Source organism: Sapajus apella, unplaced genomic scaffold, assembly GCF_009761245.1.
Source record: "Sapajus apella isolate SASKATOON/1434 unplaced genomic scaffold, GSC_monkey_1.0 scaffold39, whole genome shotgun sequence".
In the NCBI taxonomy this organism is placed as follows: Eukaryota; Metazoa; Chordata; class Mammalia; order Primates; family Cebidae; genus Sapajus; species Sapajus apella.
This window is the reverse complement of record NW_022436979.1, coordinates 16324990-16345672: the sequence shown is the minus strand read 5'-3', so window position 1 is coordinate 16345672 and position 20683 is coordinate 16324990. Positions and strand designations below refer to the sequence as shown.

Below are 20683 nucleotides of genomic sequence, written 5' to 3'. Positions count from 1 at the left end.
AGTTCTATATGCACAGCAACACTCCAGGAGTGGTGGGAGCCACAAAGGTAATGAAAATTTGTATTTTATGAAATACTTCCACATTTCATTTTTTACTTATACCACTTCTGTGACATGTTAATTGTACACTAAAGTTTGTACCAAGAAAAAAAAAAAAAAAAGAAAAACATGCAAGGTAAGTAATTTGAACTGATTCTCTTTTAAAATTTCTTTGGAAGGAACTATGACAAGTGTATTTTTATCAGTCGGCAAATTTATTGATTCCAGATCTTCTTCCATCTGTTTCTATCCTATAAAAGCTTTAATCTCAAGGCTTTTTAGATACCAGGCTAGTTAGAAAACTGGCCATATACAAATGCGAGTTTGAGCTGAAAAGTTTAACTTTTCTGTGTAAGGTATCTGTGAAGGAAGATGATTATAGAGCATGTCATCAAAGCTCGAGGGACTGGTGTCATGAAAGTCACAGAAAACAGGTGTTTTTCAGTGGGGGATGGCAAGTTTCTTTTGCAATCTCATGGTTTTGGTAACACTCTGGTCATTGTCAAACCTGTCAAATCCCTTCTTTGTGAACTTACCAACTGCCCTTTGTAAGGTCTAAAGTAGACACATAGATGCATGGTACTCTAAAAAATGAAGGGAAATATTAGATACGTACTAATATTCTGGGAGTTGGCCAGTTCACCAATAACTACAAAAACAAAGGCATTCTGACAGGGATTCAGAGGCTCCCCGCTGCCTCTATTAGGATGCTCACATCCCGCCGCATGCCCAGGTCAGGAGACAAGAAGCAGAAACTCTGTTGTCAAGGCTCTGATGAGCAGCGACAGGGGCTGAGTTTGCCCATTAACAATCTCAAACTTACACAGACAATACGTGCTGCTCTGTCTGAACACAGACAGTGCTTCTGGAGGGGCCGCCTGATAATGACACCGCCCCCCCTACCCTTTTCTTTTTGTGCATTTCCTTTTGAATGTGTTTTAAAATTTCTGACCCTTAGAAGAGGCAGGCCTTTGCTCTTTCACAGCCAAATTATAAGAATGTGTGGGAAGAAAAAAATGATCATTTGTCACTCTGACATGATGACTCTGAATTCCTTGGGTCAAGTGCTCCATTTGAACCATTGTTTTGCAAAATGCATAAAAGTTTCTCAGAAATTTTTTAGTTGTCTTTGCTGTAGACATCTTATGAGGAAAATTAATAAAACGCTGCTTTTTAAACTGAGTACTTCTGTTAATTTTACTAGAAAAGTCATTTTCAAACACTGGTTTGTTAAACTATGATATTCTTATATATATATAAAATTGTGAGGGTGACTTTGGTAAGATATTTTAATCATGCTTTTTGGAATAGTTTAGTTTCCATTGGAGCAATTTATCTAGTTATAAGATTTAATGGACATACTTTAACTATGACATGTAATGAGTTAGTATTGGTGAAAATATGATTTTGATGTATTTTAATTAAAACCTTTCATTAATTAAATTAATGTTTTCCCATTCTATTTACAAGATATTTACAAGATTGGCTTGCCAACCCAACCTCTATTTCAGCCAGTATGCAGATTCCTGACTAAGTCTGAAATTCTTGGAAGTTGTTACTAGAGAAATATATCTTCTTTTTTTGTACTATCATTTCTTTAAAAAGGAAAAAATCCAAATTGGTTTATGCTATCCCATATCAGCTCCACCAATAAAATTTCTCTAATTTTCCAAACTTGATTAAAATTCATTCATAGGCCATAAGCAAACCACTGTATCTGCTGCAGGAAGTTCAAGTGTCAGCAGTATCCCATACAGTGAACTTCTGGCAACAAAATAAGGACACATTCAAAAATGACCCACAGAGCAGGGTGTGAGCGCTACACTATACTAAAAACTTATTTCTCAATTTTTCCCCTGCTTTCAACTAAACTGAAACCCTGCCAATGCCACCACCATCTCCTGAAGATCTTATAATCAGAGCAGCTCTCCTGACCACTCTCATCTGACGGTGGCACTTTTCCTGTGCTCTTTTTTGCCTCGTTGGCAATCTAGCCTGCTATCACTTTGAAAATAGTGCAAAGGAAGTGCTTTCCATTAACTTCCAATTTATTCCTTTCCTATTGCGATACCTAAAATGAGCAAAAGGAATGCTAAGAACAGAATTTTAATGTAATTCAATTGAAAAGGTTTGTTCCTCTGACAAAATCTTGCTGCTGGGTAACATTCATTTTATTAAAAGGGAATCTGTCAAAAAAGAAAGGCAATTCAAACTAGGAGAACTAAGCTTTACGTATAAGATACATTCCAGAAAAGTTGTACAGAAAATATTTGTATATTGAGTCATTTGTTTCTACTGACTTTTATTATAATTTTAGAGGTGTGCTCCTGCAGAAGGAAATACTCTTGCTTCGGCATATCATTGTGAAAATCACACTTAGGAACTCAGGATTCATTTCAAAGACTATTTTGCATTTGTCAACGGGCCATTCTGCCCATCTAATTTCCCCTTATGGTTTGGACAAGTGAATCAAGTGCACAGGCAATTGAGAACGCATTTATATGTGCCATAGCATACACAATGCCTGATTTTCCTTTCATTCTTAGTGACTCCCAACATGTGACTGTTCAGACAGCACATGGCCTTGGCCGACACTCCACATTAACTATGGGAACACCCTGGCTGAATGAGCCTCCCAGCTCTTCACATGCTTTCAGGTGGCAAACAGCAATTCCTGACTTGCATTTAGTTGTAAGGTTCTTTGAGGCCCAGTGTAGCTTCTCCAATAACTGATTAAAAAAGCTTAAGCCCTTCTGTTTACAGTGAACAGCAAAGTTCACCGTAAATGTTTTTAAAGCTTTTCTTCAATGCAAGCTCCTGATACAGTCAGCTTTATCAGGTGGGCAAACCTAGAGCCAAAGATTGATGCCCAAAACCAAAGCTGTAGGATGCTTCTCAGAAGGTCTGCTGCTAAGATGCTAGGTCTGTCTGAAGCAATATGTTAATCCTTATGTAGAGGTAAATTTACCATGAAGCCAACTGAAACTTAAGCTTCTGAGCTTCTCCTTTATATAGGTCCCTTCCCTTTCCCAGGCCCTGCATCTAACTTTGTATCTTGCAATTTTGTCTCCTTTCTCAAAAAGAGGAATCCAATTGTTTTTTTCTTTAGAGATACATTCTGGCTCTGTCACCCGGCCTGGAGTGCAGTGGCACAATCATAGCTCACTGTGGCTGCAAACTCCTGGGCTCAAGCAATCCTCCCACCTCAGCCTCCCCAGGAGCTGCGATTACAGGAATGAGCCACCGTGCCCAGCTGGGATCCAAAAATTACAGAAGCTCTAGGCTCTCAAAGACGTGGAATCCTCCAGCCCTTAAGATTATATTGCTATTATTGGTTATATTTTTGTATCACAGTATTTTATAATCAGAGTAGAATTTTCATATACTTACTCAAAAAATGTTGTCCATCCAGTTTCATCGCTTTTAGTGGCTAAAAGGCCACTATTGCCGTGGTAAGTAAACAAAACTAATTCCAGTCCTTGAGCAGTCATGCTTTTTAAACATCCGTTTGTCCCTATTGTCAACCATATCACTTGGTTATCGGGGGACACCACTCGAACTGGCATCCGATTTGGGTCCCGCCTAATTCTAAGGGTGTTGCCATTGCTGTCGGTCACGGCAGTAATATCATTGTCATTGCTGTAGCTAAAATTGTACAGGTAATCACCAGTGACTAAACTGACAGTGTACTGGTGAGTACCATTGATGTCAAAGATGTAGAGTTCTTGATCAGTTGGAGACGCAACTTCATAAAAGTTCATGGAGTTCAGTAAAGGCTTATTCTTTGACACGGCCCGGATGCGGATATTTCCCAGATCTGCAATATACAGTGTGCCATCTGGTGAAGCAGCCAGGGAGGACGGGGCGTTGAGTTTGGCATCCTTGGCATAGCCATCTCCGCTCTGGTAACAGTCACAGTTGGCATCATTTTTGCAGTCACATTCTGAAGGTATTCCGGCCACTAAGGAGATCTCCCCATCTGTTGTGACCTGCCTTATCCGGTTAATTTTCTTCTCATCAGTTTCGGTAATGTACAGGACCCCGCTGTAGGACACAGCAATGGCAGTTGCCGATTCCAGCGTTGTCTGCACTGCGTGCTTCCCCACAGGGTATTCCACTCCAGGAACCTGACAGTGCATGGGCCGTCCCGCAGCAATGCGAACTTGACGATTTTCAGTGATCTGTAAAACTACATTATTATCCAGGACATAAATGGAGTTATCCATAGGGTTAATGGCTAGGTCAGTGGGCCATTCCAGACGTACCTTAATAAAAAAAGAAATGGCCTGGTTAGTCAGTTACTGCGCTACAGTTTATTTGCCAGAAGAGTAAGTTAGACCATTTAGGGAAATTGGCATTAATCTGAGATAAACTGTTTTAAAATAGTTTTTTTTTCCAATAGCCTCCGTAACATAGACCAAAAAGTATTGAATGGAAAGAGATATAAGAAATAACACTTTAAAATTCAGCTCACAGAAAGATTTGCTAGTTATAAGCAAATAACAAATAAGCCTCTAAGTAGTGAGTCAACAGATACCAATGAGCTATGAACACACATGTTCCTCATAGCAGCAATCGCCACCGAATGTTGGGGCTTTCTAGGTTACGAATAGATTAGTATTCTGTTGTGTTTTCAATCAGGCCAACAGTAGAGTTTCTAATTATAAACATAAGTCCCTTGGGACTGGGTTCTCTCTACTACTTAAGGAGCTCAGACAATCAAAAGATTAGAGGTTTAAGCTGTTTGGTTCTTTTTAGAATATCCGCATGCTGCTGCTTTACTCGTATTTTATTACAAATGCTTGGCATTTCTAATAATCATACTGTATTATTGTTCTGTATCTCACTGAATTCATCAAATGCAGAATTATAGAAGAAAATAACTTCTTATTAGCTCCTGAGATACAAGTAAATGGAACTGCCCTATCATAGCCACTGCAACATATGACATACGAGCTTTAATATGGTACCATCATAGTGTGCTGACATAATAAGTCAAGTCACCTAGAGGAAAAACAAGTCAGCATAGTATTTAACTACCTGGCTGATGTGCATGCTAGTGTCACAAGTTAAAGGCCTGGCTGAAGTCAAATCGTTAGAGCCCAGGAGAGTGGATATGATTCCATTTTGGTCAACTTTCCTAATCATGGTTCCATCAACAAAGTAGATTAATCCATTCTTATCAATTGCCATTCCTGTATTTGAGAGAAGCAAGTATTACCAACTTTTCAAAAATGCTTACTTTTGATTCACTATTAGGCCCATTATTAAACTCAATTATTTAACCCTAGTGACAACATGGGTGACAGGTAGTAGAGTAGGTAGGACTGCAGACTGCAAACACGTTAGAAAAAACCCAACACAGGCATTTATAATACAAATAAATTAAAAAGTCAGTAAGGATGCCAGGCAGGGTGGTTCACGCCAGTAATTCTAGCACTTTGGGAGGCTGAGGCAGGAGGACTGCCTGAGCTCAGGAGCTTGAGAATAGTCTGGGCAACATGGTGAAAACCCATCTCTACTAAAAAATAAAAAATATTAACCAGGTGTGGCAGCATGCACCTGTAGTCCCAGCTATTTGGGAGGCTGAGGCAAAAGAATGGCTTGAACCCAGAAGGCGGAAGTTGCAATGAGCCAAGATTGTGCCATCTGCATTCCAGCTTGGGCGACAGAGCAAGACTCCGTCTTCAAAAAAAAAAAAAAAAATTCAGTAAGGAAATAATTCAAATTTGTAAGACTCTTCTGCGAGTATATGTATCACACAGGTAATACCTATTATGTTTCAAATATAAATTGTAACGATTACATAATGTTGTAGTCTATAAATTCTAAAACCAGTTTCAAATTCAGTTCCAGCTAATATACAGTAACTATATTCTTCTAACAAAAATGGATCTAAGCAAAGGTTAGTGTTTTGTTGACCCTGTTACAATGAAATTTTGTTATGAATAATTCAGTACAGATACTTTCTTACAGTCCTTGTTCACATAATAGTCAGTAGCTATGATGAAAGAAATAAAGGCCTGAACCAAAAACATTGTATTGAGTGGCGTAATAAATGGGCAAGGAGTCAGTCCCGCCTGGTTTAAAAGCCTTTATCACGTAGAATTTTTTAGCCCTTGTTACCTCCAAAAATTCCTTGCAGCAAGCACTTTTTTTTTTTCCCATGGCATAGAAACAAAAGTTTAACAGCTCCAAAGTGGGCGAGGGCTCACAGGGTTGCTTAGTGATGGTTTTTAAAGAAGTCTGGGACTCATTCATGACAAAGAAATTCCATGACAATGAAAGAATTTCGATACTTCCTTGAAGTTTAACAGGATGTGACCTGAATTATATAGAGTAGTTGCTTCATTCTTTGAAGAGCTGGAAAAATGGTGTGATAATAAAAAATGCCAGGAACCTAATATTTACTGTAAAACCAAGTTAGGATTCTAGCAGTTTCATGCTAAATGGCTTTTAAAAACCCTAGATGTGAAACAGCTTTTCGGAACACAGTCAAAGGTAAAATGTTAGACTCAGCATTAAACATGACTAGGCACTAACTGGATTTTCTACCTTTTTATTTATTTATTTTAAATAAAAAGAAATCCTCAAATGGGTAACTGCCGGTACCTTTGGGACTCATGAGTGTTGCTTCCACAGCCTTCCCTCCATCCCCACATCTCGCCTCGTCAAATGGAAGGCACTGCTCCCCCGTCCCTGCAACGACTTCTGCATTTTTAGTCAAGTCTTTTGCCCCCGTAAGTGACTTTGGGCGATAAATTCTGCGGGTGTTCGTGTCAGAAACGTACAAATCTCCTGTGACTGGATCTGTCGCAAGGTAGTATCTATGAGCTGGGTTGCTGCTGTGAAAAGGATCATACATAAACATCAAAGAGAGTTACTCCTAATACACAGAGAGAAATTAAAAGCAAAATAAAACAGATCATGAGAAACTGATTCTAGTCTGGAATCCATGATCAAAGATTAGACATGAATAGTACTGTCTATTTAATAATGACTTAAAATAACGTGACCACAGCTTTGCCTTTACTGTCATCAGTTTTATTCTAGTGGGGAAGTAATAAGAGAATGCCCAAAGTGGTGCTTTTATTTGCTTATTTCCTGTACTGAAGCATCTCCTTCCTAGAAGACAGAAATTTCTCCATCAAGCAACAAATGTCAATTGCTTTAAAAATGTCTGCCAAATGGAAGCTGTACTTTTGGATGCAACTCTATTGTCCAGAAGAACAAATGTAGGGGACTCTATGTGGCCCTAGAGAAGAGAATTAGCTTCTGGAAATATTCCCCACAGAATGGCAGGAAATGAGAACTCAACAAATTCCCAGCAGTGCAGGCTAGCATGGCAAATTAGGGCTGGTTGTTAGATGCTGGCCTCTCCTACATGAAAAGAGGGATCAGCATGGAAGTACTAAAAGAAAAAAAAAAGTTAAGTCTGGAAATTTCTAGTTGACAGACTGGTGGCAGTGAAGCTCTGAATCATGTGCCATAGGACTGGGACTCAAGGTCACCTAATTTAAGCACGGAGAATTGACAGGGTGAGCTACTGTTTGCTTTCTAACTTTCTGAAAAGCCAAGGCACTAAAGAGGTGGGTGTGTGGGTGTAACGAGCGGTGAATTTTTCGGTCAGTAATCTTTCTAGCATGAAAACGTGAGGCTACCATGACTGAAACAGACTGCAGCCAGCAGCTGGTACCCAGGGATTTTCAAAATGCTTGGTTTTGGGGAATCTCAGCTTAGCAGAAGCACAGCAGCATTCTTGTGTGATTGATTGAGATTTCCCTGTTTCAGAAAGGTTTGAAATATTACAGTTTTGACAATAGCAAAGCCAAAGAAACTGAGATTGAGTTAAGAACCTTTAGTATATCACACCTTGATTCTTAACTCATCCTGAATTGCCTAGATCATCACAATTATCAGGACATCTTCTCTACAGTCTCATTCAATTAGACACAGATCCAGTGGTAAGTGCAGGCTGGATTTGCTCATTTATTTTGTCATAATTCAACCTTCTTAGACTACAGAAATATTCATGAAGAACAAGCCAGAGAATAGACATTATTAGTACTTCTGTCTTTTGAGTTGGAAATTGTGCCGCAGCCCTTGGAACATAAGGTATTTGAAGACGCATAACAAATTATATTTATATATAAAAGTAAAACACACGCCTGTAATCCCAGCACTTTGGGAGGCCGAGGTGGGTGGATCACGAGGTCAAGAGATCAAGACCATCCTGGTCAACACAGTGAAACCCCATCTCTAATAAAAATACAAAAAATCAGCTGGGCATGGTGGCGCATGCCTGTAATCCCAGCTACTCAGGAGGCTGAGGCAGGAGAATTGCCTGAACCCAGGAGGCGGAGGTTGCGGTGAGCCGAGATCGCGCCATTGAATTCCACCCAGGAAAAAAAACCAAAACCCAACTCCGTCACAAAAAAAAAAAAAAAAAAAAGTAAAACAGCTTCTTTTATGTTAACCAAAAGACTGTTTAGAATATTGCAAGCAGGGACTTGGGGTGTGATATTTCCATACCTGCTTGATTGTTAAATATTAAGTCAATAAGGAGTGCTGAATAAAATTTTTACAATTTGGTATCTAAATTTTAATGGATTCAAATTCACAGACTTAATGATTGACAGTTTCTTTGATCCTTTAATTGGTAATATATAATTCACAAAGTTGATTTTTAGTTCTACATGTTTAAGTGCCCTTTGGCTGGTATTAGTTAATTAATGTAATTTTTACATTTTGGAATGTGTCAGAATTGGAACAAGGATGAGGTAAAATTTACTACACATTAAAGGGGTTTGTTAGCAAACTAATGTTATAAACATCAGAGAAGAAAATGTTTGGCATATCTAAAAAAAAACACATTTTTAAAGCATTCTAGCAGTTTCCATTTATGTAAAAAATTTCATATGCTGATTTGGTAATATTCATATTCATTAAAGTATAGCTAAGAATTTTTATTTTATGTAATATCCTGGTGATGCTTATTAGTTTGATAGAATACTCTCTGAATTTTAAAAGAAGACAATGTGTTTTTATATTAATTTTTATTCAATATTTTTATTATTCCCCCATTAGTCCGATGGATGAGACTGTTTATAGTACGTATATGAAATATAGAAGAGGATAAGAAGTGTGCATTCTTCTATTTCAATCGTTAACAACTGGCAATACCATTCCTTTTGCAGATTTAGACACACTTTTCAATTTCTTTTTCTTCTATGACCTACTCCTAAACCTTTCATGACTCTTCTGCTGCCCAAGAAAGCAGGATAGGCAGCATGCCAGGCAAAATCTTATTAGCCAGGAAAGGGAAGGTGAAGACAGGCAGACACACAGGAAGAAGCATCTGAAAAGAATTTTAATTTTTTAAGCTAAAAGAAGAAGTTCCAATGAACTACAACATGTTGACTTTGCTAGGTCAGTTTTACTACTTTCTAAGCAAATGGAATCCCTATTTTATCAATGACATCATCATATTTGATGATTTGGGCTCAAAGAACTTCCATGTTCTCTACACCTTCCTCTTTCTTGTCACTTAGACGAAGACTCTCCATTCTAGCCTTCCCTTTATTTTATAGGTTGGCTTTCTTCTCTGCTAGCCATACTATTTTAGGTATCTAGCATCTCAAAGTGCAACAGCTTTCTAATTCACCTGATGTTGAATCATTCTGAACACTGACACTAAATTACTCTACCTAAAATGCCACTTTAAGTATGCCACTTGTTCAGGATCCTAAAATGGGTCCCCACTGTCTCAGGTATCCTATAGGAGAGAATGATAATTCCTTAGAGAACTCAAAGCCCCAAGTAATCTAACCCTCCCTGCTCTTTCTGTCTGTATCTCTCATGATTACCACCATGAAGCCCCTGCTCCATTCAGGTGGGTCTGATTACTTTCAGAACATGTCCTGCTCAGCTCTCCCACAATCCCCAGTAATTTTATATACTTTCTCTATTTCTTCATGACTGCCATCTTTTCTTCTGGCTGTTCTATTTAAGGAGACTTCACTTTTAGACCTAGCTCAAATATCAGCTGTTCCAGAAAATGTTTCCTAACCACACTGCCATCTCCCAGTGGTATCTTCCTTCACAGAACTACTCTCACATTTGAAACCATGAATCATGGGTATGACTAAGTGTCAATGAATGATACTGATAATGTTGTTTAGTCTGTCACATGTATACCTAGTCTCCCCTATTAGATTGTGAGTTCTGAGAGAAGGTACTTTGTCTCATGTTATTATTTTTCAAAGTGCCTAACACATTGCAAGTGATCAGTTAACACTGATTGACTTCATATGAATAAATATCCATATAAAACCCAAAACGTTTACTCTGCATGCATGGCACAGAAAGGAAATGCAGAAGGGCAAATTTAGTTAGGATGATGCACAGAGGAGAAGGGTTATGTGTATTTTTATATTTTAATCGTTAACAACTGGCAATACCATTCCTTTTGCAGATGTAGACACACTTTTCAATTTCTTTTTCTTCCTATGACCTACTCCTAAGCCTGAGAGAGGATCATGAGAGAAGGATTACAATGAGTCTCACTGCCAAACACCAGGAGGTAGTACAAAATGAATTTCTGCTGTTAATAATAAGTAACTGACCTCATAGATTCTTTTTTTCCAGAAGAAGAGATTATGGCTTTAGGTAACAGGTAAAATGACTGTGAAAAAAGTCTTACTTTTGCATACCCAGGGAATGAATCCCTTGAAACTTAGACATCAGGACACAGAAAAACTGGCTGTGTGGTGCAGTGGAAAGAAAGAATGTATTTTTAGAGTGGTTTAACTGTCTGCTACGCATTTCTTAGACACGCATTTTGGTGAAGATATGTAATCTCCTGGAGCCTCCACTACATCGCCTGTAACCCTGAAGGATGGCTGTGAGGATCTGCAATAACATATATAAAATATCTGGCACCACGCCTGGCATGTAATAGGCCTGCTTGTTAAAAGGTAGCTGCTTTGATAGTGTTTTTCTGTATTGCCTCCAGCATATTCACATTTAGTTGGTGTGCAACCTGTCTGCCTTTCCTCTTTTCTCCACAGCTACCAAGAAAGCAAGGCCAGAAAATTTTTGATATTCTACTGTGGTTTCTAATAGCAGAGCTTTGCATGCTCAGTATTCTGGGGGAGATAAACTGTTGATTTTAGCATGTGACTGAGCTATCAGCTTCAACTATAAGATCGATAGGGGATCTCAGGAAAGGTCATGGGGCCATGTTTGGTCACCCAGATATGCAACAGCTATCCACGTTTCAGTAGAACTTTGGTTTTTGTTTGCCAGTTGTCAATCACTACACAAAAGTTTAAAGGGGTTGTGTTGACTTATTCATCTAAAAGATCTCATATAAAATATTATTAATGTTTCCATCTGGTATCTTTTCATTAGATATTTTAATGACCAAACTAGATCTAGCATGTCCAATCTGTCTAGCTTTTTGCTAGCTTGACTTTAAAACACTGTTTCTCCCCGTCTCCTCTTTTTTTTTTTTTTTTTTTGCTATCCTGAGGAAAGTTTTTTCAATCAAATGCGCCCACACAAGCCTTTATTGTATTTTCTCCAGCTATGTGTACACAGAAAGTGCCACAGAAAAACTTCTGAGTCTATATATTTGTTTCAACTATATTCGTCCTTCACTTTGAAGACAGTCATTTCCTCCATAATAATGGCAATGAAAACATTACTTCTTAAATCTAGTAATTCTCCCAGCTTAGGAAAATATAAACTATAGGCAAAGAGGAATTTACCAGCAAGGTAATAATTAAGCTTAAGCTGTGGGCCTCTCACTCACACAGGTCTCTTCCAAGCCACATGTTCACATAATTGTATGCTTTAAAAAATTTGCCAAGGTAAAATATTTCTAGATTCCTTTTCTTAAAGAGTCTCCAATAAAACATAACCTGTCCTGGATATTCATCAAACTACGCAGGCCTTCTCAAAGCTCCCTACTGCGCTTCAGATTTCATTCTGTTTAACGCGGCTTAGATTGTGTCTGTCAGTAACTAATGTTTGGAAATAATTGCTGTTACAGAGAGATATTCCTTATACTTTTTTGTTACAAAATTTATTGTATGAACCAAGTGAAACAACTGTTTCTCAAATTATATCACCTAAGTAACTTGCAATATATTGTATAATAATCGTTCAGTTAAGCACTTTTAATTCCTTTGATGATCTGTGACAGTTTCCTCTCTTATGATGAAATATTATTAGAAAACAATTTCAGAGAGTCACACTGAAATGAAAAAAGGATATTTGAAAATATACAATAACCTTAAGGTAAGATGCTTACCTATGTCTAAAATCTTTATTTCTTGGTGGAAGCAGATAAAAAAGGTAAAAAAAAGAAAGCACAGTTAGAAAAGGCTTCTAAAATAGAACGAGTTGAATTCTGAGATTTTAATTATTTGTATGGAAAATTGCCAACTTGGCAGAAATGATACTGGAAATGAATTCTGTAGTCTAGAGCTTACCAAATAACTTACAGAGTAGAATGATTTGATAATCACACATAAATGAACAAAGCAAAGACAATACGTTACTTTTACTGCTGGCATTATGACTAATGGATTAACCCAAGCTGAAGACACAATATTCTAGTTAAAAGTTGTAGCCTTAATTCATTTAATATCAGGTCCTGAAATCACAGGAAAATATTTTACGCCTTAATTTCAACCACTGTGAAATAAAAGAGCTACACGTACGTCACAGGGTTATTCTAAAGAAAACAAAAGAGATTTAAGAGGGTCACACTGAAATGTGAAAAGGATATTTGAAGACATACAATAACCTAAAGCTCTACCCTTTTAGAGCACAGAAAATTCACTGACATCAGTAAGATATTTTATATACTGGGTGACTTTAAGCTCTTTAATACATTTACGATACAGTATGTATGTGTTGTGCTTCTTCTAGCTTAAGCAAGAATTTGACTTCTTTCTGGGGAAAATTTTAAACCCTGGGATGGTATTTTTATGCGAATAAATGAGTACATCAGACTAAACATTTTTTAAAAAAGGCACGTTTAGCTTTGATTAAAAGCCCAAATTTAGGAAAGACATACCTTAGTTCTAAGACACTTGTTACGTTTCCAGAAGGGAATATCCGCCGCACATAGTTGAAATCGCCTACATATAGACTGCCGTCGATCCCACAGGCTAGCGCCACTGGGGCCAGTAGCTTATTACCATCAGCTTGACCATTGCAACTGGGGCAGGAAATGCTGCGCCTTCGCCCATTGCCCATGATACTACTCACGACTGGAGGCTGCTGGGAGATAAACTGGTTTTCCCCATTTCCCTTGTACAGTATACCTAGAAGAAATAAAGTGCATTTTTCCTTGTGATGAAAAAGTGTAAGCGTGAAAGGGAAAAAAGCAAACATGTTCATTACTGATCTAACTATAACTGAGTGCCTTCTAGGTCTGGATTAAGACATTCTTTTTTTTTCGGGGGCCGGGGAGTGGACTCTTGCTTTTTCACCCTGGCTGGAGTGCAGTGGCGTGATCTCAGCTCACTGCAACCTCTGCCTCCCGGGTTCAAGCAATTCCCCTGCCTCAGCCTCCCAAGTAGCTGGGATTATAGGCATGTGCCAGCATGCCAGCTAATCTTTGTACTTTTAGTGGAGATGGGGTTTCACCATGTTGGCCAGGCTGGTCTCAAACTCTTGACCTCAAGTAATCTGCCTACCTTAGCCTCCCAAATTGCTGGGATTACAGGTGTGAGCGACCACACCTGGCCAAGACATTCTTATTTGAAGCTCCACTGGAAAGAATTCTATTCAACTACCTAGTGTAAAATATTACATGATAAAGTATACAGAATATACACAAAAAGTGCTGTCTACTGTGAACTGAAATAATGTCTGGTGAAAGGAACAAAAGACTAAGAAGAATTAAACGCTCAATTCTCAACATCAGTGATGATCAGTCATGGCTATACATTGAAATGGCCTGGGGAGCTGCCAAAAAATATTAATGCCTGGTTCTCACTCAGAGAAATGCTGGGTTCATTTGTCTGGGTTCAGCCTCGGCCCTGAAATTTAGAAAAACTCTCCAGATGAGCTTAATGTGCAACCGGGTTTGAGAACCATGTTCCATAATGTTCTTTAGGGAATAACAAGTTTGCCTAATTGTTAATCAATATAGAAAATATCCAATTAATAAAAATGTGAACCAGGAATATAAATTTCTTCCTTATGAGTTTATCATATTCTTTAAAGTTAAAAAACTTTATGGAAAACAAAGGTAGAAAATATATGTCAAACTCTAAAGCCACTAATGATAATACAGGCTTATTTCAACTCTACCTATACTGTCAAAGACTGCTCTTGCATACACTGTCATCTGATACCAGAACTCATACACATGCAGTTATTCAAAATGTCAAACATAATGAAATTGTTGTAGAAGGCCAATTTATTATTCAAAATGAATTCTGCTTTAAGGCATGGAGCTGTCAATAATTTTATCAAGACAAAATGCCAATCTGCTCTTTTATGGTCTTCAATGAATATCTGAGCAAAGATTCCAAATAAATATTAAATATTTTCATAGTTAGAAATGAGATTTGAGTTGAGATTCTAATTGTATTCATTCTGCCATTGCCACATACAGATGAGTGGCTCCACTGCGGTGTGACGCACACTGTGTCGTCAGCTGCTGTTGTTCCATGCGTCTTTTATGATGCTTCTCAATGTGTTATTATCTGTATGAACCACCTGTTGGCTTTAGACCGGCATATATTACATTTATCGAATGTTCTATGTTCCAAAGCAGTTCTCAGAGATAATAACTCTACTTCTTAGCAGATACACTGTTAAAAGAATACTCCCATGAAAGTACAATCAGGAAACTTGAGAAAGTGCTTTTTCCCCCACTTTGGGATAATTTTAAAGTGAAGAAGAAATTAGAATAATTATGTTCTCCTTATAGCTCAGCACATTTTAGGTGCATTCTGTGATTACTTTTTTAATGCTTTGCTATTTAGGTGATGTAATAATCATAGCAAATTTACATAAAGAAATCAGGGAAAATAAAACAGGTTTATTCAAATTTAAGAAAAATAAGCTACATAAGGCTGGATCATTACAAGAGATGGAATGCATTTTGCTTTGAATATTCAAAGAATACATTAATGATATCTAAGATTCTTCTTTCTGTGATTACTTATTTGATAACGATGGAACTATAATTTCCTAAAAAAGCCAGTTGTGTAATTTTCATCAGAAGAATCCTACACGTCAGACTACTGCTCTACCATATCTGATTTATTCAGTCATTACTTTGAATGATTGGCCCTTCATGCTTCTTTTCTATTATGACAGAACAGAAAGATGAACATTAGAATATTTATTTCCACGTTTCAGGGTGCCTACACGAATAACTGTCAGCGTCTACGCTTCTGTCTTCTCTCCTTCCTTAGTATCTTTCTATAGCTCATCCACCTTGTCATGACTACGAATCACTTTGTTTATTCAATTAGACACACGTCACTTTGGAAAGCCACTACTTGTCAAACTGTTCTTGGCTAAAATTCTAAACTGCAATCTGTTCACCCTGTGGCTGAGGTGAACATTTAAAAATAACATTTATGTTATTTCATTTTATTTTATTTATTTTTTTCCTCTGTCACCTAGGCTGGAGTGCAGTGGCGCAATCTTGGCTCACTGCAACCTTCGTGTCCCGGGTTCCAGAGATTCTCCTGCCTCAGCCTCCTGAATAGCTGGAATTACAGGCACCCACCACCACGCCCAGCTAATTTTTGTATTTTTAATAGATACAAGGTTTCACCATGTTGGCCAGGCTGGTCTGGAACTCCTGATCTCAAGGTGATCCACCCACCTTGGCCTCCCAAAGTGCTGGGATGACAGGTGCGAGCCACCGTGCTTGGCCTAAAAATAACATAATTTTAAAATTTAGAACATTTTTTTGGAGGACAGCATTTTGGGTAGTTTAGCTTTTACATCTGCCCTGATATTTTAACAAAAGTTAACCATAGGTTATTCTGGTTTAGAACATGTATGTATTTATATTATACATACACAGAACATCCACATGTTTCTGAATTCGCTCCTGAATATATAGTGTGTTGTATTCTAACAATGGTGAATTACAGAGGCATGGGCTTTTCTGGAGCTAGAGATGCCTGTAGTTTCCCTATTGATTCGTAATCTCTTGAGTGAAATCCTGTAGCTAATTGGTTATGAACTTTACCCCATACTCTCATCATAACTAAATGGCATCTAGAGACGTTTGCCCTAGTTTTGTTTGCAGAGGGCTTCTGAAAGAATACAGAAATATGTTCAAACTGTGTGAAATACAATTTTACATAATTTCATCAAGAGCAGCTACTAGCATATTTGGCATATGGCTTTGCATTTTAAAAGACCATGATTGAACCTTGTGTTACTGATATAACAGAATGAAACTCCTCCTGCTTCAGACAGCACTGATGAGTTAAGAGAGGCTCTGAGAGAACACTGGAGTCCCTGTTTGGTCAGGAGTCCTGCCTTTTCAACGTGTGCTACATGTGGTACCCGTTATCAGCTCTGCTCAGTCTAGGGTGCAAACTGAATTGCGTGCAGGACATAACTGCGTCCAGGACATAACTGTACTCATGTACATGACACCAGTTATCAGCTCTGCTCAGTCTAGGGTGCAAATTGAACTGCGTCCAGGACATAACTGGAATGAGTACAGAGCTATAAAATAGTGAGGCAGGGAAGGGTTTTTCTGTTTTTTGTTTGTTTTTCCTTACTACTGATTTTCTCAGTACTATTATTTCCTGGAGGGAAGGCACGAGCATTTTCTTTCTTTCTTTCTTTTTTTTTTTTTTTTTTTTTGAGGTGGAATCTCACTCTGTCACTCAGACTATAGTGCAGCGGCACGATCTTAACTCACTGGAACCTCCACTTTCCAGGTTCCAGCGATTCTCCTACCTCAGCCGCCCGAGTAGCTGGGACGACAGGTACATGCCACCACACATGGCTAATTCTTTGCATTTTTTGTACAGACAGGGTTTCATTATGTCGGCCAGGCTGGCCTCAAATTTCTGACGTAAAGCGATCCCCCTGCCTTGGCCTCCCAAAGTGCTGGGATTTCAAGCATGAGCCACTGCATCCGGCCTGGCACAAGCATTTTCAAGTACCGGTCTGAAAACTACTTTAGACTGTGTATATTTGGAAGGTGAAAATGCATCCTCTCCAACACCCACAGAAAAAAAAAATTTTAAGTAGAAATGAACGTTGAAGCAACATTAATCTGAAAAAGTGACCATTTACTATTAACATTTAATCGTATTACATGCTCAAGTCAACATTCTGAACCTTCCAAAAACCTCTGCAAAGTCAAGAGCTAGGTTATTTTGCTGAGATTGTGACTTTTTTTCTCTGGCTATCAGTAAAAGTAGAGTGCTAGTATGACAGGGTTTAGAACAGGAGGATAAATTTTAACAGGTTAACTTAAGTCTTGCTTTTCTAGCAAAGCACCTTTAAGTTGTCTGAGATGCAGCTAGTATGTGGGGAAAATGTTAGAAACATAGTCTGGACAATAGAATTGTGTTTCGTATAAATAATATTCTTGATGAGATTAAGCTGATCATATTTTGCGAATATTTCTCTTTTGGTTTGTGACATCTAAAACATGCTTCTTCAGAGCATATTCACTATCACGTTATCAGGTCTACTCCTAGGAATACTTTTGATTCTTGTTTTTTTCTCAGATTATTCATTTTTCCCCTAATATTCACCAAGTCAAGTAATGATATATGCGACCCCATTTGAGCGGCAGAATATTTTATTTCCCTAATAGCTTAAGAAGAACTGAAAAAAAAAAATCTAGATACTCAGAGTAATCACCCAAGAATTAAAACCTATTAATAATATTTTGGTTAAGTCACATGATTTTTTATTTTTTCTTTATTTTAAAAACAAATCCCCCTCCCTGCATTTTTGGTAAACCTTTCTCAAGGACTTTGGTTCACACTCACTGACTCATTGTGGAATGAGACACTCGTAGGTGAATCTGTGCTGACGACTCCCACATCGAGATCTTTCATTGCAACACCAAAGTCAGTCTTTTACATTCTAATGGGAAAATCATTTTGGCAATGAATACATGAACATTTTAAAGTATATTAAGAAAGTATTATATAGTTCCCACTTTAGGCTTTTATAATCTTTAAAAATTCACCTTTGTTTTTCTTTCCTACCAGTTCTAATCCTACAGCATGGAAAGGATAAAAGTAAGCTGGAAGGTGAGCAACATTAGCTGTCTATGAGCAAGAGCTTACCGTTCTGCACATCCAGCACGTGATGTTTATCTAATGTCCAGCCACCCATGTTGGATGCATCCAATTCATAGCCCTGCAGAATGGCAGTCCTCTTTTCCCAGAGAGTCAGGTCCAAACATGACTCATACTCATATCCAACTGACACTGGAATCCAAACAAATCACAGCTCATCTTTCTAACTACTGGGGTAAATGCAATTTATTTTGTTACTCAGAAAAAAAACTGCCTTTTTCGCTTCTGTGTTCTGAGAGTGTATTTCCACTTATTTATGAACAGTTAGATTTTTGGTTTAAGAAGATTTGACCACATAGAAAGATTTTTTAAAAAAAATCTCCAAATATTATTTCTATTGATTTAATGGAAAGTGTGTGTTTCCCCCCGCCCCCCCACACCACTCCTTCATGAGGGGTTCACAGCACAAAATGAAGTCCAGATTGGGCACCTGGTTAAGTAATTTGATCAGATAAGTCAGTTCCAAATGGCGATTAGATAAGAACAACTAAAATACTGTTTGCCATCTGAATAATTAGAACTGTTTAGTTTTCAAGAGTGTTAAATTACGAAAAATATTTACAGTAAGTAAGATTCAAAGGAACAAAAAAGCAAGCCAGATTATAACATTAGGTTTACACATTATCATCAGAAATAAACAAACTGGCAGTAAATTAATAGGAATAAATCACAGATGAAAACATTTTCAGAGTTCACAATGAAACATGGATTTTAAAATTTAGAAATAAGTGAAAGGAGAAGTGACAACTACTGGATTAATTTGAACTAATTCAAGTCCAAATTGCATATTAATTTCAGAGTATAATGTTCTATTTTAAGGTAAATAATAATTAAAACAAAAACATATCATTCTTTAGTTTTCTACGTGCTGAACTTGAGCCTGAAGCTACGCCATATACCTATTATCTTTCTATCTCTCTGTCTCTCAACACGTCAAACTTTGATTGCATTGACCAGTCATTCAATAAAACAACTGATTTGATGCTTTCAGATTGTCCTTCCATTGAAAGAACTGGCCCTTCTGGTGAAAACAACTGATGTAATTCATGGATACAAATGTCTGATATCCTGTTAAATGCCAATAAGCATTGAAATGACATTAGTGTTAGATACAGCAAACAAAAACAAATAAGGAAACCCAGAGAGATAAAGTTATAAAGAGAAAAAGAAAATGAAAAAAAAAAAAAAAAGGACACAAGAAGAAACATGGGGGGAAAAGGACGTGGCAACCTGAAATCTCATTCAGAGCATTCCTCTATAACATCATTTCAGGCAGAAAGACTGAGATTTTCTTCTTCTTGCCACATGGAGTACTTTTCTTTTCCCACGGTAGATCCAAACCAGCCGAGGTGTAATGTCGCCAGGACAACCTTATTCTCATTATATTCTGTTTGTCCACTGACTTCCATGGGTTACAATTAATTTATGAGAGTTCGACTTCGAGAAAAACTTTTCATTGTAGCGAAGATTTATATAGAACTTACCAACAGCTTCAGACAGACCATAGACCTTCTGATTATATGCATCTGTTTTGTCCCATATGAAAGTATAGGCCAAGTTCGGTGAGGCAGGAAACCACTTTTGGAAGAGTCTTCCTACTACAGCTACCATAAGATGAACCTTCATTAAATTAAATGGAATAACAGACTGGGTCATGGTGATCTTGAGAACTGACTTATATCCTGCAGCTCTGGAACTCAAGTAGGAGAGCTTCAAATCTGTTCCGGGAATTGTGGTTTCCTCGTGGAGTACCTAAGTTTGAATAAAGCAGAAGTTTCAAACTGTGATCATGTATGACTATTAGATAAAATATATTTATGTAGTATATGTTCAATATATTTGTGAATAGTGACTCTTTGTGTCTTAATGTAGTTACTCTTAAAGACAAAGCAACTAAAATAAGACACAAAGAATCCCTATTCACAAATATGCATTTGAGCTGTTATCTTATTCAATAATTAAAAATAACTCTGCTGCCAGCCCCAATGTCTCTTCCTAAAAGCCTCTTGTCATTTATTCTGAGTTAATCATACCTCGGGTGCTACTCTTCATACGGGAAACACTGTGACTGCTCCATCAGGCTGACATGCACTGACTTGTTAGTGTAGTAGTCACAGTGGATTCTCACTAACCCATCTTTCACCCCATCACCCTGGAGAATTACAGCAGACGTTTGTAAGACGGTTAGCTCAGAACGGGGATTGCAGTCTAGGCCAAAGAACTGGCCTGTACCAGCTGGCTCATTTAGAGACCAAACCAATACCTATAGCTCATCAGCTGTCCGGTCACAGGCTACAAAGACAGTAAGGATAACAAAA

General features: G+C 37.8%; 1 protein-coding gene across 12 annotated transcripts in view; it reads right to left on the bottom strand.

The window, feature by feature from the left end:
- TENM3 (teneurin transmembrane protein 3) overlaps window positions 1-20683 on the bottom strand; it is a 471979-nt gene that overhangs the window by 36520 nt on the left and 414776 nt on the right. For 8 of the 12 annotated variants that reach the window (XM_032298888.1, XM_032298889.1, XM_032298891.1 and 5 more), the window contains 7 exons: window positions 19850-20117; window positions 18354-18497; window positions 13127-13376; window positions 12356-12376; window positions 6652-6884; window positions 5080-5234; window positions 3430-4304 (listed from right to left, as the gene is read on the bottom strand). In XM_032298888.1, the coding sequence (XP_032154779.1) occupies window positions 3430-4304; window positions 5080-5234; window positions 6652-6884; window positions 12356-12376; window positions 13127-13376; window positions 18354-18497; window positions 19850-20117 (1946 nt within the window). The remainder of the gene's footprint in view (window positions 1-3429; window positions 4305-5079; window positions 5235-6651; window positions 6885-12355; window positions 12377-13126; window positions 13377-18353; window positions 18498-19849; window positions 20118-20683) is intronic. The other 4 variants (XM_032298892.1, XM_032298895.1, XM_032298890.1 and 1 more) reach the window with 3 other exon arrangements.